The sequence below is a fragment of the Brachyhypopomus gauderio genome, chromosome 4 (assembly GCF_052324685.1).
Source record: "Brachyhypopomus gauderio isolate BG-103 chromosome 4, BGAUD_0.2, whole genome shotgun sequence".
Classification (NCBI taxonomy): Eukaryota; Metazoa; Chordata; class Actinopteri; order Gymnotiformes; family Hypopomidae; genus Brachyhypopomus; species Brachyhypopomus gauderio.
This window is the reverse complement of record NC_135214.1, coordinates 16,836,860-16,861,433: the sequence shown is the minus strand read 5'-3', so window position 1 is coordinate 16,861,433 and position 24,574 is coordinate 16,836,860. Positions and strand designations below refer to the sequence as shown.

General features: G+C 41.8%; 1 protein-coding gene across 17 annotated transcripts in view; it reads left to right on the top strand.

Annotated features, from left to right (window-relative positions):
• Positions 1 to 20,672, top strand: part of neb (nebulin) — a 59,225-nt gene extending 38,553 nt beyond the window's left edge. For 2 of the 17 annotated variants that reach the window (XM_077002706.1, XM_077002704.1), the window contains 48 exons: positions 100 to 204; positions 317 to 424; positions 520 to 627; positions 728 to 835; positions 939 to 1,043; positions 1,244 to 1,348; positions 1,534 to 1,632; positions 1,774 to 1,878; positions 1,996 to 2,100; positions 2,251 to 2,355; positions 2,454 to 2,558; positions 2,680 to 2,784; positions 2,871 to 2,975; positions 3,105 to 3,209; positions 3,316 to 3,420; positions 4,360 to 4,464; positions 5,431 to 5,532; positions 5,799 to 5,906; positions 6,014 to 6,118; positions 6,206 to 6,310; positions 6,404 to 6,508; positions 6,630 to 6,734; positions 6,819 to 6,929; positions 7,029 to 7,139; positions 7,255 to 7,356; positions 7,460 to 7,564; positions 7,973 to 8,056; positions 9,120 to 9,233; positions 9,335 to 9,439; positions 10,055 to 10,159; positions 10,630 to 10,734; positions 11,185 to 11,295; positions 12,251 to 12,361; positions 12,830 to 12,943; positions 13,363 to 13,467; positions 13,663 to 13,767; positions 14,131 to 14,235; positions 14,716 to 14,808; positions 15,246 to 15,338; positions 15,694 to 15,786; positions 16,277 to 16,369; positions 16,909 to 17,001; positions 18,313 to 18,420; positions 18,503 to 18,689; positions 18,800 to 18,892; positions 19,177 to 19,317; positions 19,532 to 19,635; positions 19,803 to 20,672. In XM_077002706.1, coding sequence (XP_076858821.1) covers positions 100 to 204; positions 317 to 424; positions 520 to 627; positions 728 to 835; positions 939 to 1,043; positions 1,244 to 1,348; positions 1,534 to 1,632; positions 1,774 to 1,878; positions 1,996 to 2,100; positions 2,251 to 2,355; positions 2,454 to 2,558; positions 2,680 to 2,784; positions 2,871 to 2,975; positions 3,105 to 3,209; positions 3,316 to 3,420; positions 4,360 to 4,464; positions 5,431 to 5,532; positions 5,799 to 5,906; positions 6,014 to 6,118; positions 6,206 to 6,310; positions 6,404 to 6,508; positions 6,630 to 6,734; positions 6,819 to 6,929; positions 7,029 to 7,139; positions 7,255 to 7,356; positions 7,460 to 7,564; positions 7,973 to 8,056; positions 9,120 to 9,233; positions 9,335 to 9,439; positions 10,055 to 10,159; positions 10,630 to 10,734; positions 11,185 to 11,295; positions 12,251 to 12,361; positions 12,830 to 12,943; positions 13,363 to 13,467; positions 13,663 to 13,767; positions 14,131 to 14,235; positions 14,716 to 14,808; positions 15,246 to 15,338; positions 15,694 to 15,786; positions 16,277 to 16,369; positions 16,909 to 17,001; positions 18,313 to 18,420; positions 18,503 to 18,689; positions 18,800 to 18,892; positions 19,177 to 19,317; positions 19,532 to 19,635; positions 19,803 to 19,976 — 5,178 coding nt within the window. In that variant the 3' untranslated portion in view covers positions 19,977 to 20,672. The other 15 variants (XM_077002705.1, XM_077002707.1, XM_077002711.1 and 12 more) reach the window with 15 other exon arrangements.
• The last annotated feature ends 3,902 nt before the right edge of the window (positions 20,673 to 24,574 follow it).

Genomic DNA, 24,574 nt, shown 5'->3' with positions numbered 1-24,574 from the left:
TGGACTCTGTGTCCTGCTCATTGCACCTTGTCTCCTACAATGTCTCACATGCTACTCGTCCTACCAAACCTCAAACATGTTCTCCACTGTCTGCTTCAGAATTTATACAGAGCCAAAGGAGTTGAGCACTTCAAGAACTACTCTGTGGTGGTGGACACCCCCGTGTATGCAACCAGCAAAGCCAGTGCACAGAACCTGAGTGAGGTAGGTTTCCCATAATGCACGCAGATTCGTCACCGTCATGCCTAAATCCTTACTGCACATGCCAGTCAGAGTTTGGTACTGTGACACTAACTCCCGGCCCTCCATTTATCAGCTCAACTACCGGAGTGACTATGAAACCAACGTGAAGGGTACCAACACTGCTCCTGCTGTGACTGTTGACACCGAAAGAGTTCGCTTGGCCAACCTCGTCCAGAGTGATGTAAGATGCCTCTCCTACCTGATCTTGTAAGAGTTCATAACCATGAATCACATTGTGACTTTATGCCTAACATCTATTTATTTTTCCCCTTACAGAACCTTTACAGGGAGGCCAACAAGAAGTTCATGCCGACGGGATATGCTCTTCCTTATGACACGCCACTCGTCAAGCAAGCCAAAGCCAACACAATCACAACCAGCAATGTGAGGAAGCATTATGCCCACCAGTTGGTTAACCTGTGGTTAAGGTTTATCTGACATGGACAATATGTCTCATCATATGTGTTTGGGTTCACTTTGAAAGGTGAAGTACAAAGAAGCTTATGAGCTCATGAAGGCCAAGAATTACAAATTGGACCCTGATGGTGTCAATTTTGTCAATGTCAGAAAGACCAACCAGATCATCAACCAGGTAAGATAAACAATCACAATAAAAAATCTCAGCTTTACTAGTTGTGTATTAACAATTTACTTTGTATTTACTTACTAAGTATTTTATGGTGTTTGTGTTTTAGCGTCTGTATCGTGAACAGTATGAAAAGGATAAAGACAAAGTTCATTCTGTGTATGACACCCCTGAGATCAAGCAAGTTAAGGCAACCCAAGAGGCCATCAGTGATGTGAGTAATCTGTATTTAAATCTTCTTCTACCCTGCTCAAATTTCCTTAGCACTATACTTGCTTGGTTCACTGTATTCTTTCCACCAGTTAAACCTGCACAGAGCAGCCTGTTAAAGTAAACACAGATAGCAAAAACAAATGTTTTTTATTAGCCCAAAGCTTAGCAAAGAGAATGACCAACTTCCCCAATCCTTGACAGGTTTGTTACAAGGAGAAATACTACAACAGCAGAGGAACCCTCCTGCCCATGCCAATCACCCCGGAACTCCTGCATTGTGCCCACGTGAATCAGATCAACAGTGATGTATGTGCCCAAGACTACACATCCCACACTCAGAGACAATGAAATGACTACATAATTACTGATGTGCTAGGTGGTGTTCTGTTCTGCCATGCCGCATGTGATGAAACACAGTTATTGTAGCGTACATGTACGGTAACATATGTGGTAACATATGTAGTAACAGTGTTTGCTGGCCTTCGTTGTAGTTGAAATACAAAGAGGATCTGCACTGGCTCAGAGGCATCGGCTGCTTTGTGTTCGACTCTCCTGAGATGGTCCGCATCCGTGATATCAACAAATTTAGGGTAAATTAAAAAGAACATAATCATTACTGCCATCATCATCATCATCATCATCATCACCTACCAACCACTCACATGGAGACTGTTCTGTGCTGGTGGTCTAATGCTCTGATACTGATTCATGTTCTCCCATCTCCCCTCAAGTCTTCCTATGACATTGAGGCCAAGAAGAACTTTGCCAACTTCTCCACAGTACTGGACACACCAGAGTACAAGCGCATATCTGAGCTGAAGACTCACATAAGTGACGTGAGTTGTTTAGCATCAGTTTCAGGTTATGGGCCAGCAGGTATTTATACATACACCTGAATACACATGTGTTTTCAAAGCCACTTAACTCTGCAATGTCTCTCCTGATGTGTTCAGCTGGTATACAAAGCTGATGGCAACGTACAGAGGACCAAATGCACCAGTACAGCGGATGCCATTGAATTCAAGAGAGCCAAGTGGGCCCAGACTCTTACCAACAAGGTGCCGCTTTTCTAAAATGTTTATGAAATGTATAAGGATGCAGGGATTATAAAATAATTTTTGAGGTCATTCTGAGGAACTGTAGATTAGGAGATGTGTCAGTGAGGAATGAGTCTATGAAGTTTCATATGACATGTCTCTCTTTTCTAGTGGTTGTACACTGATGTTGCATCCAAAGAGAGAGCGTTTTACACCCCAGAGCTTAATACACCCATCATATGTCACGCCAGATCTATGAAAGTGGTATACAGTGAGGTAAGTCACATTATAAATGAAATGTTTTAAAAAACTCTTTTTTCCAACTTACTCCCACATATTTGTACTTATTCTCATGTATGTTTTTGCACCTATAGAAAAAGTACAAAGAACAGTATGAGAAGATGAAGTTCAGGTATACTCCTGTCCATGATACGCCCATACTGATACGAGCCAAAAAGGCCTATCTTAATTCCAGCGATGTAAGTATAAAGCTTGCATACTGTAGACCCCTGTGTCCTGTAGACCCCTGTGTCCTGTAGACCTCTTGTGTCCTGTAGACCTCTTGTGTCCTGGTGATCTCATGTGTGCTTTTCCCTCTAGCTGCGCTACAAGGAGACCTTTGAGCAGGCTAAGGGACACTACCACACTGTTAAAGATGCCCTGGACATCGTTTGCGCTAAGCGGGTCAGGGATGACATCAGCGAGGTCAGTGGAGACCTTCTTTCTTCATGTGAAATGCTGTGGGAAACTGCGTGTGGTGTTCAGTCCCTGACTCACTGGGTCTGTCACAGGTTAAGTACAGGGAGAAGTACATCGACAGCCTGGGCACATGGAAGTCCATCCCGGACCGTCCTGAGTTCTTCCACAGCAAGACTGTGAGAGACCAAGCCAGTGATGTGAGTACATCTAGTTTTTAGCATATGAATGCATAATACATGTCAATAAGAGGCCTTTGAATGGAACGTTGACTTTGTCACTTTTAATTGCTTTTGAACCTATTGAATACATGTTCTCATTTGTTTCAGGTCAAATACAAAGAGGATCTAGAATGGATAAAGGGTGTTGGCTGCTATGTGTGGGACAGACCCGATATGGTCCATGCTGGGCAAAATAAGATTCTCTACAGTGAGGTAAAGAGTGCGTCAGCCACGGGCATTAGAGCAAAATATCATGAATATGTTTGCACCCTTACCAAACAATCACTTACCTCTACCATGAACTTTCTGATGTTGACAGAGACACTACAAAGCATCGTATGAGAAGAACAGGGGCAACTTCAAGTACACATGTGACACACCCTACTTTGAGGCCATCAGAAATGCTTCTGCTCTCGCCAATGATGTAAGTTCAATAACGGATTCTCTAACTGCGTTTTTAATTTAAAAGACTTGCTAATTTTCAAAGCCAGATACAGCAAATTTAGAATATTTGATGTATGTAGGATATATATATATATATGTATAAAAGTTTAACATGTAAAGCGTTTTTCCTCTGCATCTAAAGTGGATTCAATTGTAAAGGTACATTTTCATACAGATGCCTTTTATTGACATTTTTAAATGTCTAAAACTATTGCCCTTCTGCATTCTGTTTCCTTACCAATGACTTTCTCTCTCCTGGATGAGTGTAAATCATATTTTTTTCCTGCTTGGGTATTAAGCCTCAGTGGACCGGATGCAGTTGCCTTTAATTCTGACCTTGATATTCTGAGCAGAGATCCTACCGTGCTGCCTACGAGAAGTCTAAGGATAAGTACAGCATAGTTGTAGATGACCCTAGAAACCTCCTGGCTAAAGAGGTCAGCAAGTGGAGCCAGGTAATGTCCCCAGCTGCTGTGTCTCCCCGGGGGCCCTGGCCCCGCCTCGGGGGCCCAGCATGAGGTCACGTCCCACCTGCTGGATGGTGCCGTCGCATGGCTGTTATGTCACTTGTTTGGGTCTTTTTCTCTCTATCAGGTGTCTGCTGCTGTGCCACACAAATGACCCTCTGTGGGTTCTGTGAGAGCAGTATACCAATCTGTAAGCTCCAGATGGTGCCTTTCCTGAAACATAACCGTTCATGTCCGAGTTATGAAAAAGCAACACTATTGGTGCTAACAATCATTTTGGCTCAGAAAGGCCTTCATGATTACAGGAGCCACCTGTCTGGATCGAGCAGATTGATATTGGAGCGATCCGCCTCAGGGCTGCAGGATTCACTGTCCGTTCTTCCCCCCTCCTGCCCCTCCGCGTGGCATGACCCCCCCGTGTGTGTCTTTGTGTATGTCTCCTGCACGGACAGGTCAGATATAGGCGTAGGGCCAAAGAGATGCACAAGAGCGGCTGCAACGAGCTGCTCCGTCCTGACATCCTCAACGCCATGTACAACTCCAGCATGTGGAGTAAGGTAACCATCCGCCCACGGGCAGCACCACAGACCCTCGCTGCTGCCCCCATCTCAAGTTCCTAACTCCACCTTTTGTGGTTTGGTGCACTGATTCACCATGACTACCTTTGGCTACCTTTTCCCATCATCCACTGCCTCATAAAAAATGTCTAATGAAACCCTCATCCTGCTCATTAAGCTCATGTCGTCTGACAGGTGTGAGATGGAGGATTCATGAAGAAAGCAACATTTCATATGCACATGCATTACTGCAACATATGATCATGTTTTAGCCTATGCATTATTTTATATGATTTTTAAATATTTGATCTAAAGGAAAATTCCTACATTTTATATAATAAGATAAATTTATTAAACATAATAAATAAACCAAATATAAATATTTTAATTAATTGGTATATAATGCCAATTTCCAAAATCTTATAGTGGCAAAAAAAAGCAAGTATTATTTTTGCCTGTGATGCGCCACTGTAAAAGACTAATAGAAAGTTGGACAGAATTCCAGATGCAGGAGCTGAGACTTTTCAGAGTAATATAGGCTTCAGAAGCAACACTAGGTAACAGTTATTCGTCATTGTCTTTGTGTGTAATGGAGCCTGAAGTTGCTTTCAACCTCCAACTTTGGCATTTCTAAATGTTGCTTGCTCTTTCATGCATGTGTCGCTTGCAGAGTTTGTAGGGTAATATCATTATTTTGATAATCTCTGATACCTGTTGCTTTCATTTGGATTCTAGCCAAAGCAAGCACAGTTTTACTTACCAAACCACTGTACCTAATAATTCAATAGGATTAAGAAGTGGTTTTTGTTATTGAAAATATGTTGGCTTTGCTAAAATCCCCATCAAATCCAACTGCTACTAATTTATCCAGTATCACAGCATTGTTCACATTTTGAGGTTACATTTTAACATTTTGTCTGTTGCATTGACAAAGCCTGACTTGTGTCATGTTTCTTACGTCCGCAGTGGAAGTATAGGGAACAGTATGAGCGTGTCAAGTCGAAGTTCACATCAGTGCTGGACACCCCCGAGCACCAGGTCCACAAGCGCCGCAAGCAGATCAGCGACGTAAGCGCCCCCCCAGCTCTGTGACTCATTACATTCACATTCATTCACTTGTCCAAGGCTGCTTACAACAGGGGCAAAAGAGTCCCAAGTAATATGCATACATCTGTAAGGCTGGGTGCACATGGAGAGAAGGACTGAGGGATTAAGGTAGTCTGATGATCAGACATTCTGCTCATCTGGAATATGACCTTACTAGCTCCAATTTGATTTGTAACTTGGGTTTGGAGATCTAATGAAATTGGGACATGCATTGCTTTCTTTTCCAGATCATCTACAAGATGGAATATAACAAGAACAAGGCCAGAGGCTACACTCTGGGCCACGATACCCCTCTCAACCTGCACATGAAGAAGGTCAAGGAGCTCACCAGTACTGTAAGTCATTATAGTAGTGCCAGTCCTGCACCTGTATGCACAAAACATGTATCCAAATAATCTACACCGCACGCCACTGAAACCGACATCCCTGTTTCCTTTTACAGCTGAAATACAAGGAACTGTATGAGAAAAGTAAGGCTCAGATCAACATTGCTCCCGATGCTTACGAGATCCGTGCGGCCAAGGAGGCCTACAAGAACATTAGCCACGTAAGCCCGTCCTGCTCCATGATCTGAGACGATGTGCTTAGTTTCCTAAATGCAATGTTCTCACTGCTTATCCCATCTCCCCTGCAGCTTGACTACAAGAAGAAGTATGAGGCCACCAAGAATAAGTGGATTTGGACGGCTGACAGGCCTGACTTTGTTCATGCTGCCAAGGTCAACTTCCAGCAGAGTGATGTAAGTACTGTTTGGGTTCCAGTCTTTGTTACAGGCCAAGATGCCCTGAGAGGGAAGAAAACAATGATGAAATGATCTCTTTGCTTTTCACAGGTTGAATACAAGTATGATAAGGAGATGCTGAAAGGCTGCGTGATGCCTGTGGCCGATGATAAATACACCCTCCTGGCTAAGAAGAACACTGAGCTCGCCAGTGATGTGAGTGCCATTCACTCCATGGATTGTCAGCAGTAATTTGTAACTAAGCCATCTTCAAAAGCAATTTGAATTTGTAATTGTAATTTGTTTGATGTACAATATTTTTGTTCTCATTTACCAGGTGAAATACAAGCAAAAGTATGAAGAGGCCAAGGGCCAATGTCTGGCTGTCCTTGACACGCCCCAGATCCTCCACGCCAAATCAGTCTCTTCCCTGGTCTCTGAGGTACTACATGGATTAAAGTTATTAAACATGTTATTTGTTTGTCTAGAAATGTCCACTAACTTTTGAAATAAAACACCCTGGCAGAGCAAATACAAGCAGGCCGGGAAGGAACATCTCCATTGTGGCTCCTTCACCACTCTGGCCCAGACACGAGACACAGCCCACAGCAGGGAGGTCGGCAAAATCACCAGCAACGTAAGTACGGGTGACGGGTTTGCTTATGTTCCTTGTCAGGTTCCACTGGGACAGCGAGGGTTTTAACACGCCACCCCCCCTTTTCCACCTTTTCCACAGAAACTGTACAAAGAGAAGTTTGAGAAGGAGAAAGGCAGGTCAGTGTACAACCTCATGACGGCTCCTCCGGACGTGCAGCACGCCATGGAAGTGGCCAAGAACCAGAGCAATGTAAGACTGTTGGCCAGCACAAAACTCTTCCCAGTGGGATCTTCTTCACATGGGCGATGTGAGGTCAGATGGTTAGTGTACAGTAGGTTGACATCTGTGTGCTGTCCGTTGGTAGATCAACTATAAACAGGAAGCCAAGGCCAAACTTCATTATACTCCTGTTGCCGACCGTCCAGATATCAGGAAAGCTACCCAGGCCAGCAAGCTCATCAGTGAGGTACATAAGCTTTGGACAGTTGTTTGTTCGTCTTTCAACACTCTGTTTGGTGCATTAGGATTTGATCATGAGTGTACCAACCAAACCTCTGTTGTGGTTTTAGATTGGTTATAGGGACAAAGCTCGACAAGAGGCCAGCCGTGGAGGATCTCTGGTCAGCCGCCCCGACATCGCCTTGGCGACCGCAGTGTCCAAGCTTAACAGTCAGGTACCATCTCTCACCCTTTGCTTTAGCCATGCTTTCATTACATAATTATATTTTTCTCTTCATGGAGTTTTTATAACATATGACCAACCTGTGTCAAATAGTATGCAATACTATTCTGGAGTCTTTCCCCTGTTTACTTAATTTTGCATGTATGTTATTCTTAGAAAGCAGCCTCATCATATTAACTGTAGTGGTAGTGTTAAACGCACCAGCAATGCTTCTCTTATCCACCAGCATAATCCTCATGTCTAATACTGTCCATGTGTCCATTACAACTAGATCACTGTCCCTTTCTACCCCATATTCTTCCATTTCATCATCCAGTTTATTCCCTTCCCCATCCGTTTACTGTGGTTGTCCTGTCCCATTCTCACTGCTGTCACCCTGCCGTCTCACTGCGCTTTGTAGGATAAGCCCTCCCTCCATGGAGCTGCCTCCTATGACACCCCCCAGATGCGCCACATTAAGAGAATGAGTGCCCTGACTAGTGATGTAAGAAGGGGCCCTGAACCCCAGGGCCAGTCACCCTGTTTGTTTGTCTGGTGTATCTGTTCCCTCTCCCTCCATCTCTCTCTCCCTCTCTCACTCTCACTCTCTCACACTATGCGTTACATTTAGGGAAGTGGATTTTGACACACTCCCAACCATATATGGTGGTTGTTGTGTTTTTTTTTTTTTTTATATACTGTTATTTTCGGCATTTTTGCCCTTTATCCCATTTTGCGCTTTGATGCAAGCTTTTGCCTTGATGCATAGACATGTAGTCTAGTACTGTTTGGTTTTAATCCTCATTTTCTCCAATGACTGAAATGTAAAGTGGTCACACCCTCTACTCAGTCGCTGTCAGTCTGAAAATGTCAAAATCACCATATGTTGTTGCATCTCATGTCATAGACGTGTTGTTGAAACCAGGACTGTGCAGACCCAATCAGCATCTGTACGCAATATTTCAAATAGCCACATGGCTGCTGTGCTCCGACCACTAGGTGGTGTTGTGGAGCCACTGCTTCTGCCAGAAGAGGCATTTTCAGTCTCTTTCATTTATGGCCTGTTGATTTGTTCTGCACTTTCCTCAGATGATTCTGCCTTTGCTTGTTGCTTGTTCTCAAGATGATTCCTCATCCGGTGGATGTCCTTCATCATGATCTGGGCTTTGTAATTGTCTTTATTTCAGTTACTCCCATATATACATATATTTATATAGAATATATGTTTTGTGTGGTCTGCTTTGTATATTCTATGTCTTGCGCCTGCCACCTGGGACCTGTACTCTGTGAAAAGAATCTGGCAAAGAATGTCAACCCCCTGGAAGAAATGTAGTGTACTAAAACATAGACTCAGTTGTATCAGACTCAGTTGGCAACCTCGGCTTTCTGCCTGTCCTGTTCCTTCCACTCTCCTTTCTGTTCAGCCTGTGTTGTCACAAGCATGTGAATACTGAGGTGATCACTCGACAGTGAATCTCTTGGCGCTTGTTCAAGCATTGTGGCTTGCACTCTCAGCAGCGGGCCTCCCTGACGGCACTCAATAACACCACTGTCTCTTCTCTATAAAGTTGAAATACAAGGAGAAGTTTGACAAGGAGATGAAAGGAAAGAAGCCACAGTATGACCTGAAGGAAAGTAAGATTTATCAGACTCTGAAGGATGCCAACACACTTGCAAGTGAGGTGTGTATTTGCACTGTATTTATTCTCCTTCATCTTCATCTTCATTGAAAGCTCCAGGTATGTGAAGCTGAAGGTGTTTGTTTGTTTGTTTGTTTTGACAGGTGAAGTACAAGGGAGACCTGAAGAAGATTCACAAGCCCGTGACCGACATGGCTGAGTCCCTGTCCATGCAGCATGGCCTTAGCACCAGCAAGCTGGCCAGCAGTGTAAGATCTTTGTGAAGCCCTTCATCCGTCCTCACATTTCCTGTGATCTCATCTCACACTTTAACCACCCTTTGCAACTTAACAAATAATTCCTTCATTGTAAATGTGGTACCTCTTCCACAACCCTGAAACACTGACCCCTTCCTGAAGGACATCATCTGATAGTGATCTTCACTCTCCCCACCTCTGACTTCACACCTGTTCCCTTACTAGCAATTTGCTTTAACCTTTTACCTTTTTTCTACCTTTACCCATGTATGACTATATAGCCCTCTTAATGACACTATAACTAGAGCTTTCATTTGTTGATTTTTTGATTGATTAATTTGGAATAACAAAACATTTGAACCCCTTAACTTTCTTCCTCGTTTTTTGTATTTGTACTTCTTCATTTTATCTTTGTTCTTCATTTTATCTTTGAAAACTGCACAAAAATATTTTTCAAAGTTTAAATAATTTGAGACAGTTTTGTAGTACTTTTTTGTAGTAGCTTTTTTAAAAAAGATCTCAACATAAATAGCGATTTATTTATTTTTCTTTAATGAGTGAGAGGTGGTTCTATATAAGGGACAAGTGAAATTGCACTCAGTGGCTTTACAGAGCATTCCCTCTTAGTACCAGTACAAGAAGAAATTTGAGGAGAGTAAAGGTCACTATCACATGATTCCTGACACGCCTGAACAGCTCCACCTCAAAGAGGCCTCTGATCTGCAGAGTCATGTAAGTCCTGCCATGTCTTGCCCTATCCCGCTGACTCACCCCACTTTCCATTGTGTGTACGCGTGCCTGTTTTTGTGTGTCGGAACACATATTCCCACCAGCCATTTCCCTAAAGCAGAGAGAGTCTGTATTGTTTCATTTGTTTGGGTTATTTTTATCTAGTTATTTTATCTAATATTTCAGTATAATCTGCATTAACCCTGATGCCGTTTGTATTTTGCCATTGACTTCATTCCTCTTTCTGTTAATGAGTTTTCAATAAACAAATGGTTTTCTACAGGAATTAACAGTCTCTCTTGCCAGATCTTATCAGTGCTACATCAGGAACTGAAACTATGGGTCCAGTACTATTGTTACTGAATCATTATTTATCAGTGTTGAAAACCAAAAGTAAATGGATCGGTTCTGATCTCTTGGGCTGACCTTATTTATGGCAGTTGTTTGACCTTCGTGGTTCTGTTCATATACAGGTGAAGTACAAGGAGAAATATGAGAAGGAAAGAGGGAAAGCCATGCTGGACTTCGAGACACCCACCTATGTGTCGGCCAAGGAAGCCCAGCACATGCAGAGCCAGGTAAATCTCCACGCGCTCGCTCTCACTCGCTGTAACACCTGATGCAGAGCCAGGTAAATCTCCACGCGCTCGCTCTCACTTGCTGTAACACCTGACAGCGAGGACTTTTGCTTCGGACAACGATAGCAATAGCGCTATGATGGAGAAGACATATGTGGTAAGTACGGGGATACATATGTTTCAATTTCCAGCCAGGACCTAAGGAGATGGTAAAGTATGTTCTGTTGTCTTCTGAGTATCTACAGATCTGTTGAGTAATGTTTAATTTCAGCACCCTGTAGAGCATCACCCTATTCTAAGTATAACTTGGCTAATGAGGAGAACACATCACCAACGATCTAACACGACACAGATGGAAGATCAGTTGTGTCCGTGATCACAGCAGGTCCCCAAAGGCTGTATTTCTGAGGACTCACGTGTCTTTCACTCTTTTATCTTTGCGGTGGATAGAAAGACTATAAGAGGGACTTTGAGGAGAGCATGAAAGGCAAGAACCTGTCAGGCTTGGAGGTCACCCCTGCCATGATACATGTCAGACATGCCACCAAAATTGCTAGTGAGGTAAAAGATGGACCTACCTATATTTCACTCTCCCTGCTGTCCTGGTAATCATACTAAGACCACCGCCACACAACCGTCTCATCATACCGAATGCGTTTGTTGTTCCCGGGTGACGCACAAGTAGGTTGTGGTTAGTTTGCATGGATCACCACACAATACGTAATACAATCAGTAACGTCCCTCTTCTGCGCTCGTGTTTTCTGTCTGTTTCTTCACTTGCTCTCTCCGTCCACTGTAATCCATCTGTAATCCACTGTAGTTTCAACAAATCTTTTTTAACTGAGTGTTTTTATTAACCTTTCTGAAAAGTTTGACTTTGAATTTTGAATTTCTTTTCTACCAAATCAAAACATATTGTGCCGTTTTAACGAACCTCTTCTTCATCGTGTATTTTCATAATAACTCTTAAAATGTTTTCATTTTTATCAGGTTACGTTCCAAATGCACCAATGCCTTTGTTCTAACCCTAAAATCTTATTATTACAAACAAGAAGTTCAAGAACCATAATAAACTAAATTATTTTTAAGCCCTTGCGTACATCAACAACAACAACAACAATCATAAATACTGTGTAGACCTGATTATCTCCGTCATCCATGTCCTTATTCAAATTTGCCATTAGGTTGCTTTACAAATTCACAAGCACATTTGATCTGACCTCTGGGAGTGTCAGAAATGAAAGAAATAAAAAAGAAATAGAATACATTTTATGGAAAAATAAAGCCAAATACTTAACACAGTACACATCTGCAACATATGATTTCTGCTTGGGCTCCCTTTTCACTACCATTACTCCCTACCCTTGCTATGGTTTAGTATTAGACACACTGGTTCAGAGTGGAGGCTTGGTGACATTGGGTTCTACGTGTGAGCAGAACTGGTCCTGAGTAGTTCTGCGTGTGGGTCTTGCTGTATGCTCTGTCTGCAGTCTGTCTGTTCTTCTCCGTCCTGTAGAAAGAGTATAGGAGGGATCTAGAGGAAGGGGTCAAGGGTAAAGGGCTTACAGTGCTGGAGGAAACTCCTGAATTACTGAGAGCAAAGAATGCTACTCATATCCTCAACGAGGTAGGACGGCGCGAGGTAGAGCGAGCTCCCGTGTTACTCCCCACGCCTTCACGCCTCTTTACCTCTTTACCACACTAACAGGGCTTAGTCCTGATCCTCTGCTAACCACTAAAAAGCCCGTCCTCTTTCTAATGGACCACCACCTCTTCTAACCAGGTCTGGAAATAAAGTTTATTGATTCCTCTGCAATTCCTACTAAATATTTTTTTTTCCTTTCAGTTCTGAATGATCTTTCCTGTATTCTTAATATTCCTCTAAATTTCTAACAGGACCTTTCCCATGCCCCGATGCTGTTAACATCCTGTAGGGGTTCAATTTTGAAACTTAATTAAGCTCTTTAACCTCTGATATGTCATATTAGCGGAGTGCGTTTAGTTTAGTGACAATGCCGCAGCTTTGCAAATTGGTAGCTTTGCACATTAAATACTGTATTATCAGACAACTAATGACTTTTCTTCACCTCTACAGAGGGAGTATAAGAAGGCGTTGGAGGAAGAGATAAAGGGCAAAGGGATGTTGGCTTTGGCCACTGACACTCCTGACTTCATGAGGGCGAGAAACGCCACAGACATCCTTAGCCAGGTCAGTTCATCGTCTGTTGCTCTTATAACCTATAACAGGGTGTCCAAACATTTTGCAGTAAAGCCAGATTTGGTGAGGTGAACATGTGTGGGGGCCATCTATTCAGCCTGGGGGGGCTTACTGTACATTGGGCAGTGTATAGTATAGTAGAGTATACTCTGCCATCTTCTGGTGAAATATAAAATGCTGTGGTCAACAGTGGCTGCGAGCTAGTGAATATTTGAATGTGGGCCTCATTTGGCCACACTTTGGACACCCCTGACCTATAACAAGGTAATTAAAAGCATAAATAGAAAACTAGGGTGTTAGCTTTAAAAAATGCAGGTTTGTGGGGGGGGGGGTTCCTTGACATTACATGACATTACATAGTGTTCCTTGACATTATGAGGCTGTACTATGACAACTGTCATGTTTTACAGGCCAAATACAAACAGAATGCTGAGCAGGACAGGGCCACCTACACCACTGTGATTGACACCCCTGACATCATTCACGCTCAGCAGATCAGAAATATTGTCAGCCAGGTACGGGTTAATGGCAAACCCCTGAATATGACATTATACACTTTGAACTACATGTAGTAAATAAATAGCATCACCTTTAGCTGTTAATACTGTAGGTTTTCTTTATTGTTAGAATAATGTGTGCATTATAGACCGACACAAAAGCCTCTCAGTGCAGTCTGTGCATTTGTCTAACATCATTCATTTCTGATACAGAAAAAGTACAAGGAGGAGGCAGAGAAGACCATGTCTCACTATGTCCCTGTCCTGGACACTCCTGAGATGCAGAGAGTGCGTGAAAACCAGAAGAACTTCAGCACGGTGAGTGTTATAGCCGAGATGCACCTGGCTGCTTCTGCTGTCTCTGTGTTTATGATTTGGGTTCCTTCCTTATTCCCAGTGAATGTGGCGTTTCCACTGTTTTCCGTGACACTTGTCTTTTTGCACTTGACTTGTGTTCACAGACAAGACTCTTAAACTATAAGACAGCACCTACATAATTAATGATTCCATCTTGTTCTTTCTGCAAGTTATTGATGATTATAAACAGTCAATGCGTTCACCTGAACATACTGAGCATATTTTGTTGCAATGTTTTGATTTTTCGTGGAGATTTTTTATGGAGTTGGTTGATTTTTTTCATTGTGTGCCAGTTTAACTGCACTTGTGTTCTTTTCTCTGTAGCTACAGTACCAGACTGACCTTAAACAGAGTAAGGGGAAAGTGTCAGCAGTAATGGACACCCCCGAAATACTGCGCGTTAAAGAAAACACAAAGAATTTCAGCTCGGTACCCGCTGTTTTACTGAGTACCTTTTTTAAACCCAATTTTCCATCTTTTTTCTAACCGCACACTTTTGTCCTTTTATCTTTGGAATTACTACTTTTCCCCATTTTCTTTGTCTTTTTTCACCGATTCCTATATTATGTAGCAATCTGAACTAGTTATTAACTACACACTAGCTGAGTGTGGACTAACGTAAAGTTAACAGTTGGTTTGTTTGATAAAGTGGCCCTAACCATTTGTGAAGTTAAAACATTTATGCTTTACATTATTGCCAGGTGTGTAACAGTTTGTGCATGCTATGCCAGCCATGGTATGTTTGCCTTCTGTGATGCTATGTAAGATATTTATCTAAGGTATCTGTTACATTACAAGTTTTTTTGGTCTCGTTACTCCAAGATTCAGTGGCTCCCACAGATACAAACAAGTGGAGTGTTAGCTGCTTAGCAAATGGTCATAATGCTTTTACCTTTCACACTTCCAAAGATTCAGTACAAGGAGGGTTTGGGAGGAGGAACTGCTATTGCAGAAACGCCTGAGATGGACAGAGTTAAACGCAATCAGGAGACTATTAGCACGGTACACTGTGGTGTGACCCCATCCCAACCTCCCACCTCTCACTGTTACCCCCCCAGTTCTCCTCACAACCCAGGTTGAATGGGGAACCTCCCTTTTAAACCATCCCAAATCATCAAAACCGTCCAAATTTAATGTCCCTCACGTCAACTTCATGTTAATATGCACATTGTTTAATACCGCGTCATCCAAAAACTGACCTTTGAATAAAAAAATGTGTTTTTTATGAAGTTCAACTTTACAAATATGACAAGGCATGCACCATACCTGAGTGTCCTGTCATTTACATTACAAGCGTGTATTGTTACTCTTTTTCTAGCGCTGTCTGTTTCTCCCAGTGTTGTTTCGAAACACTTTCTTCTTTTCCTGTTCATGTTTTATATTCTTGTTCTATCATCATGTCTTTTTATCTCTATGCTCCAAATTAAAATGTGGAGTAGATCAAATACAAGGACAAGCTCAATCAAGGCATATCTATACCAGACCTTCCTGAGGTGAAACGCGTGCAGGAGTGTCAGAAGACGATAAGCTCGGTAGAGTTCTCGTGGCTCTTTAATTAGAAACTCAACCCCTTGCTTTAACCCAATTTGGTCCTTTATTCTAACTCTGTCACTTTTCTAGTTTCCTTCTGCTCAAAATACTGTTGCCTTAAAATAGTCCTCTTCCTTTTTATAATGGTGTACACTGTAATGCACACCTCACATTGACCTCCTAACATTCTTAATTATCTTCAAATTTGCTGTCATATCAACAAGCCATTCTAATTATTCTAATTACTCAAACCTTTCAAATGACTTTTATGCTAAAAGCCTTTATAAGTATTTGCTTAAAATGTACTTAATATTTTCAAAATGTACTGAATCCTCTTTTGCTTATACTTACCTAAAGATTCGTTACAAGGATGATTTAGGAGGCGGAATTGCTGTGTCAGAAACACCAGAGATGGAAAGAGTTAGACGCAATCAGCAAAATATTAGCACGGTACAATCGGGTGTGACCCCAACCTAGTCATCTGTCACCGTCCCACCCTTTTCCTCTTAGACCAACCCATAGAATTCCCCAGATTAACATTAGTGGCCCCACAAATTAATGATCAGCACTTGAAATCCTTCACTGATAACATGTATAATGTCCATGATGAGACTGCTGCGTTCTCTGCTAATTCCTATAAACATCATACTCACCTTGAAATGATTGCTCTGTTGAATTTCTGAAAAAAAAACAACTATGCAGCTTTATTTGCCTAAATGTCTTCAAGTTGCTCTTTCATATTTTGGAGTTGATAATGTTTTAGTATTCTTAATGTGTGTTGGTTTGTTCTTTCCATTGGGAGATTTTTTTTGCTGTGTTCTTAATGTTTGCCATTTGTTTGTGATTTTGATGTTTTCAGTCTAAATGTTCTTGTTCATATTGGGTTCACTTTTGCCCCTCACAATCTGCCTTGTCTGCATGCGACCAAATCTTTGGGTAGATAAAGTACAAAGACTCGATGGGGCGAGGCACATCTATACCGGACCTCCCTGAGGTGAAGCGAGTCCGAGAGACTCAGAAGAACATCAGCTCGGTAGTGGAAGCTTCAGAGTTTCTATGAGAGTGTCTTCACCCCCATTAACTCCTCCTTCTCTCCTGTGCTAGCACTCCCCACTGTCCTGCTGTCTCATTACGTGTTAGCCCCTGAGATACATAGTGAAGTCAAGACTGCTATTGTGCTTCCCTTAGTTTTCCTAATACAACTTAAGCCCACCCCACTGCCAGATGACATTATGCACACCTTATATCTTGGAGAGGCTTCCAGTTATGTTTCAGCCTTTAAACAAGCTCATGCAACTTCAAACTTCTGCATCTAATCAAGTGTAACCTCATCCTTTTTTTTTAATATAAACAAACTGACACCATCTCATCTGACACCATGGATTTGCTTTTTGTTAACCCTTCACTTCAGGGTTCTACCACTGTGGGAAATAATAATAATAATAATATTTCACGTGTTGTAGTGAGTGGCGTTTGCCTTACCTGCATCTCCTGGTGCAGGAATACGTGGAGTGTGTGTCATGGTGCGTGATTTTGACTGGCCTCTGTGGGTTTTGTTCTTCTCTACTCTAGGTTTTGTATAAAGATTCCTCTGTCAAAGGAACTCCTGTGGTATTCACTCCAGAGATGGAGCGGGTCAAACGGAACCAAGAGAACATTAGCTCGGTATTCAACGACAGGACGTGTGCCCTAGAAATAGTGTCCAACATAACCTGTCTAACTCTTTCTTCTTGCTTAGGTGGCTAATAATATTAACTTCATTCTTCTACCTGCTGAATGTAAAACATTTAATATACAGTGCTTGCATAAGTATTCACCCCCTTGAACCTATTCACATTTGGTGTTATTATCTGGAATTGAAATGAGCTTATTTGGAAACATATATCACAAATCTACACAGAATAGTCCATAATAATGAAGTATAAGAAAAATTGTTATAATTAGCTAAATCATTCACACATTAAAAGCTGAAAAGTCAGATATTCCACAAAGTTGGGCTATATGGAAGAATGGCAAGAAGAAAACCTTTCTTGAGAAAAATGCTGTTTGAAATTATATTTGGAATTTGTAAAAAGGCAGCATGGAGATTCAGTAGAACACCATAAAAAGATTGAATGGTCTGCTGGGCTTGAATACCATCAGCACAGTGAGACATTGAGGAGGCAGCTTTATACCATGGGCAGGTTTTTCATCTACATTCACTGGGAGTTCATGCATTCATTCTGCCACAGCTACAAAGGAGCAGGAACCTCTGTGTATTTGAGTGGCAAAGTCAAAGCCAGGACATTACTTGAATTGAGAATCTGCGATAATATTTAAAAACTGCTGTTAACCAATGATAGTCAAGCAATCTGACAGAGCTTGAGTAATTTTGTCAGGAAGAACAAGCAAAAATGTCACGATCCAGATGTGCAAAGTTAACTGAAACAATGTGAAGGGCTTGTAGTTTTAACTGCAGCAAAACCTCATGCCAAGAATTGGGAGAATTGCAGAATGTTTTAATATACAAGATGTCTAATTTTTGTCCAGTTAACCTTTGCGTCATCAATTCCACATGTCAGTCACATGGTAAACAACCTATTAAAGTTGTAACACAACATAATGTGAAAGTTTAAGGGGGTGGAATACTCATGCCAGATACTGAAACTCTACACTGTACATCCTTTTCTAACGTCCCTGTAATTGGTTGGTTTCTCATGGTTTCCCCTGTCCTATAGCACTTCTTTGGAGTCAGACAAACACACCTCCATCTGTCTCAAAGCCTGGAACTTTCTGCTAATTCATCTGTCTGAGGTTGCAATAACATCCTGTTTTATGTTCTGTGGTCCTGTGGTTCTGTGGTCCTGTGGTTCTGTGCTGATTTTAGTGTTCCTTCCTCTGCCCTCCTCCATTTCAACCCTAGCCTGAAAGATGGTCACAGCTCAGTGTATCTTAGTAAATCACTTATACTGCCAACACCTTGGTTCTGTTGCGCAGGTCCTGTACTCCGACAGCTTCCGTAAACAGGTGCAGGGCAAGGCTGCCTTCGTACTGGACACTCCCGAGATGAGACGTGTGAAAGAAACACAGCGCATCATTTCTGGGGTGAGCTTCAGTTTACACACTCCTGTTTGTGCCGTTAACACATTTGAATAACACTTAAAAGGTCATCTCTTCTGTGCCCTAGGTGAGATACCATGAGGACTTTGAGAAGAGTAAGGGTAGCTTCACCCCTACCACCACTGACCTTGTGACTGAGCGTGTAAAAAGGAACACACAGGACTTTAGTGATATCAGCTACCGGGGAATTCAGAGGCGTGTTGTGGAGATGGAGAGGAGACGTGCAATAGAACATGATCAGGAGACCATCACTGGTCAGCTCACTCAATATTCCTGACACACAGCAAACATCTGTGCTTCTCCTGCAGATGTATCAGTGAAGTAGGATTCACCACCATATGTAACCTTTGTTTCGTTCTTGCAGACCTCCGTGTATGGCGCACAAACCCTGGCTCAGTCTTTGACTATGACCCTGCTGAGGACAACATCCAGTCAAGAAGTCTCCATATGTTGTCAGGTGGGCAGCTAGCTGATATAGTACTTGGTGATCTGTAAAAGGAAAGTTTGATTCTTCTTAAATATAAAATGTAAGAAGTTAGGAAAATAATGCTTTTAAAGGAAGCTAATGTTTCAGACTAACATTACAGGGGGCCGGGGGAGATGGAATTAATGTTAAAATGTAGATGGATGAATATAATTTTTCCTCCATGGTTGCTGGGTCCACATATTCCTGACTTTAGATCTTTGGGGTCGCCAATCATCTCATGCCATGCTGACTGTTGAGCTTTCTCCATCCTTCAGTTCAGGCACAGCGCCGCAGTAAAGAGCACTCGCGCTCCACCAGCGCCATGAGCGGTGTTGGTGATGAGAAGTCAGAGGTGTCTGAGAACGTCGAACACCACATGTCCCTTTACAGCAACGGATTCCCTACTCCCACCACAGGTATGTTTCCTGTATACTGAATACCAATAGGCATTTAACAGGGAGCTATTGTTAACAGGTAGATATACTAAATTCATATAGTCTATAGAACTACAGCATACATTGTTAAGCATAAAACAATGTTGACCTTTGCAAACACGCTAACAAATTAGTTTTTGTTAGTCCAAGCTCAAACACTCCTGATGAATACTGCTTTTCATTCTCTGCCCAACAGGATACCAGCAGGCTAAGACCATTGAGCTCCAGCAGAGATCCTCTTCTGTGGCTACACAGCAGACTACGGTGTCCTCTGTGCCCTCCCACCCCTCCACCACTGGAGTAAGTAGGAGGACAAAAAGGACAAAGACAGCTATTATTATTGGATTGGTCATTTTCATTAGCTTTACACTTTGTTGAAGACAAAACAATAATTTTCAGGATAAATCGCATTGCCTACAATTATTGCTGTGAAATTAAGCCAGTAATACTTTGTTTCTTCCGTACAGAAAACCGTACGTGCCATGTATGACTACATAGCTGCCGACAGCGATGAGGTGTCCTTCAAAGACGGAGACGTCATCGTGAACGTGCAGTCCATCGACGAGGGCTGGATGTACGGAACTGTGCAGCGTACCGGGAAGACTGGCATGCTGCCAGCCAACTACGTCGAGGCAGTCTAAACACACACAGAAGTAATGGCACCCACTGGGCTAAAGCTCTCAGGCATCTCGAGCAAAGCTTATTCATGTGTAATTTATGTTAGGGTTAGTGTAGTTATGCCTTGTTGCTTGTCTGCATAAAAGTGTAATTTTGTTCATGCCCATGTCACCCCATCAGTGGCAGTGATGTGAGAAACTGACTAACTTAACTGTTTGATAGACCATTGTATGTATCTTTTATGTTCCAAAACTACCGTAAGAGTTGCGTAAATGAAAGCCCATTTTTTTGTATATTACTGAGATATTCAAAATCAGATTCAGTTGATTTTATGGAAGGCTTCCCTGGAGTTTCCAGTGTTGAAACTTTTGCACAAGAAGAGATGGGCTTAGTGTCTGTAAACCTTTTCTGTTATGGAGAACCAAAATCGGCATATTCAGTGTTTAATAAACACCAACATTAACAAAATGCCAGAAATGAAGTGCCAAAAAGTCAAATGCAAATCAACAGGAAAACGAATGTTTGAACTTGCAAACCTTGAGGAAATAATAACAGTCCCTCATGTACTGAAGACTATGAAACAAGCCTCTTCCCTCCTTTATTGAAGGCTGATCACAAGTTGCATGTGTGTTTTGTTTCTTCCGATTCCCTAGGTCTAGGGTTAGAGTCATATACCATGACTCCGTAGCTAATAAAGCACACTACGATTCTGCAGTAAATCTGTCTCTTGTCATCAATAGCTATAGGGCCTCATCATGGACATAAAGGGATGTCTGTAAACATTTATTCAATGCTAAGGACTAACAGCACATGGAAACTACACCATTTGTGGGGTAAATGTCTTGTGTCATGACTAATGCCCACAGAACAGCATTACATATAATTAAACCAAATACAACCAAGGTGCTAAAGGTGAAGCTTATTTATACAGCACATTTCATATACAGCAGCAATTCAAAGTGGTTCTTTGAATTATAACTACATATAATTATAACCATAACTGACAGAACATATTTCAAATGGAGATCTAATAAACTAGTAACTAAAAAACATTTTAATTAAGCACTAAAGAGTTAACGCATGTAAGCATGTAAACTATCCATGGTAATGCTGAAAATTAAAAGGTAAAAGTGCAGTGTTACAGGATGTAAGGGGACAGTTTAATCTGAGGACTGTTCAAATGAAGCTTTTAGTTTAGACTTAAAGGTGTCTAGTGTCAGAATATACAGGGGTTGTACAATGAAACTGATTTTAGACCACAATAATTTATTAGTTGGTGTAGGGCCTTCTTTTGCAGCAAATACAGCATCAATTCGTCTTGGGAATGACATATACAAGTCCTGCACAGTGGTCAGAGGGATTTTAAACCATTCTTCTTGCAGGATAGCGGCCAGGTCACTATGTGATGCTGATGGAGGAAAACGTTTCTTGACTCGATCCTCCAAAACACCCAAAAGTGGCTCGATAATATTTAGATCTGGTGACTGTGCAAGCCATGGGAGATGTTCAAGTTCACTTTCATGTTCATCAAACTAATCTTTCACCAGTCTTGCTGTGTGCATTGATGAATTGTAATCCTGATACAAGGCACCGCCTTCAGGATACAATGTTTGAACCATTGGATGCACATGGTCCTCCACGTATTTCACGGTGTTCCACAGTTAATCCTGTTGGATGTGGTTCGTCCTACATAGGCCAGTTCTTCCACACCAGACTCTGCCATCCGTGTCTTTATGGACCTTGTTTTGTGCACTCGTGCACAGTCATGTTGGAAGACGAAGGAGTCAGCTCCAAACTGTTCTCACAAAGTTGGGAGCATGGAAGCTGAAGCATTCAGAGTTCCTTTTACTGAAACTAAAGGGCCAAGTCCCTGAAAAACAACCCCACATCATAATCCCCCCTCCACCAAACTTGGCGGCAACGGCAACAGTAACTCAATTCATCAGTCATTACAACTGAGGCATGCAGAAGAGCATGTCTGAACGCACAACATGTCAAACCTTGAGGTGGATGGGCTACAGCAACAGAAGACCACACCGGGTGCCACTCCTGTCTGCTAAGAACAGGAAACAATTCTCACAGGCTCACCAAAATTGGACAATAGAAGATTGGAAAAATGTTGCCTGAGTCTCGATTTCTGCTGAGACATTTGGATGGTAGAATCAGAATTTGGCGTCAAAAAACATGAAAGCATGGGTCCATCCTACCTTGTATCGGTTCAGGCTGGTGGTGGTGCAATGGTGTGGGGGATAGTTTCCTGGCACACTTTGGGCCCATTAATACCAACAGAGCATTGTGTCAACGACACAGTCTACCTGAGTATTGTTGCTGACCATGTCCATCCCTTTGGTGAACTAGGGTGCTGGTGCTGTCATCCTGATCACTCAAGTTTGTTGATGGTGTCTGTCCTTCTGCTTCTATCCTTTTAGCTAGGCTGTAATAATTTAATGCCAGGGTTCCTGCCACACTCCAGAAATTATTAAGTTTCCTCTGGCTGCCATGAGCCTTTCTGCCTAACCAGTTATGATGAAGGATGAACCCACTGCCCTGGCCCCTCTCACCACCCCAAATTCTCCCGTTACAGCTGTATCTCAATGGCCATGGACTACCATTACTGACCATCAAGAAGCCTAAGACTCTTAAGAATAAGAATTACATAGAGAACACGTATATAAATACACAGAAAGATGAGAACTCCATCATTCCAATCATTTCTTTGTTTATATATCTCTAATTACTGTTGTCATGGTGACCGGTGTTGGCCAGAGGAGGATGGGTTCCCCCACTGGGTCTTGGTTCCTCTCAAGGTTTCTTCCTCATGCAGTTAGTTTTTCCTTGCCACTGCCAACCTTGGCTTGCTCACTGGGGGCTTGGACTCAGATACTAGTAAAGCTGCTTTGTAACAACAAAGCGCTATATAAATAAATTGTGATTAATTGATTTTGATATTTTGATGGCTACTTCCAGCAGGATAATGTGCCATGTCATAAAGCAAAAATCATCTCAGACTGTTTCTTGAACACAACAATGAGTGCACTGTACTAGCAAGGTGTACCTAATAAAGTAGCTGGTGAGTGTGCATGTATATACAGTAGATCTGGGAAATATCTTGTTCCCAAATATAAAAGCATTATTCCTGTTAGTGCAATGCTAAAAGCACTTAAAATACAGTGCAGAGGAAAGCAGTGGTTATATAAAACTTTGTAAGATGTAGTCAAAAGGAAACATGCAAGTTAAATAAGTGTAACCCAAGAATTGTTACCAGCACTCTTAGAAACATAATTATTTTAGTAAACTGTAAAATAGTAAATGATCCTGGGTGTCCAAGTCCATCTTTTTTATGGACAGGGCTATCACCAACTGCACTGAGATTGGGTTGTAGTCAAACTGAAACCATGTCAAAGTCTGCATTTTGACATTGAATCTCATTGGTGTCTGTGGTCGCTGATAAGCTCAGTTATTATTATGACTCTCCTCCAAGGTCTGCTGCTCTGTCAGGAGGATGTGACTCTAGAGTGATAAAATCCACTTATGCAAAAGGGAATCCTTGGGTGTTGGTGCCAATGTATCTGAAGCAGTGGGTTGGATAAACCTAACTATGGCTGAAATCTATTACACTAGCTACTAATACTAATACTAACACCCTTGTGTGGTGTTTAGATTTTTGTTACTCAGCCAGTGTTTGCATGTCTTTTGGTTCTTAAACTTGCACTGTTTAAACTATTCACCAATAGGCTATAACATTAAAACCACCTGCCTAATATTGTATACCTTGCACTTAAGCCACCATATACATCTGAGTAAACACCTGATTTTTTAGTTGACCGTTAAAGATAATTGATAAACTTTCAACATCTTCTGTAACATTGTTACAGATAAGAATTATGAATCAGAAGAGAGTTTAGAACTGCAGTGCTTACTCACAGAAAACTGGAAGAGTTCAAAGATCAAACACCAACAAGCAGACATCAACCCCAAACGGCATCTTAACCTTAAACCTAATTCTTAAAAAGTTATAGAATGTTGTAAACAGCATGCGTATAACAGCTTGTCGAGTATGCAAAGATGGCATGTTTTAATACCAGTCACATGTTCTGCAACTTTTCAGAGTAACATCTATAGAGAAGACCTTCGTCATTCCACATAAAGTGAAAGTTTCATTCATCAGATTATAAACAAATCTTATTTACACAGTAAAACATTTTTGATGAATCAACTAAATGTATTCAAATGCTTCACTTCTGCTACACCACTGATGTTACGGAGTCTGGCTGTAAAATCACCACTCACAATAGGGTCACCTAGCTATCAACCATCAAAGCATAGACTCTACAAAACCTTTGAAGGTGTCATGTGGTATCTGGCACCAAGCAGACCATTTAAGTCTTATAAAGTTCCTCCATGGACTGGACTTGTTTTCCAGCACATCCCACAGATGCTCCATCAGACCGAGATCTAAGGAATTTGGCATGGACAGGTGCTGGTGTAACAAAATTATGCTCTTCACTACACCTACCAGTGGGTTTAAAGTGGCTAACCATAGTAATACCAATTTATTTACTTTAAAATATCTCAAGTTTAGCATTTCCATTTTCATATTACCAATGTTAGCACAGAGAAA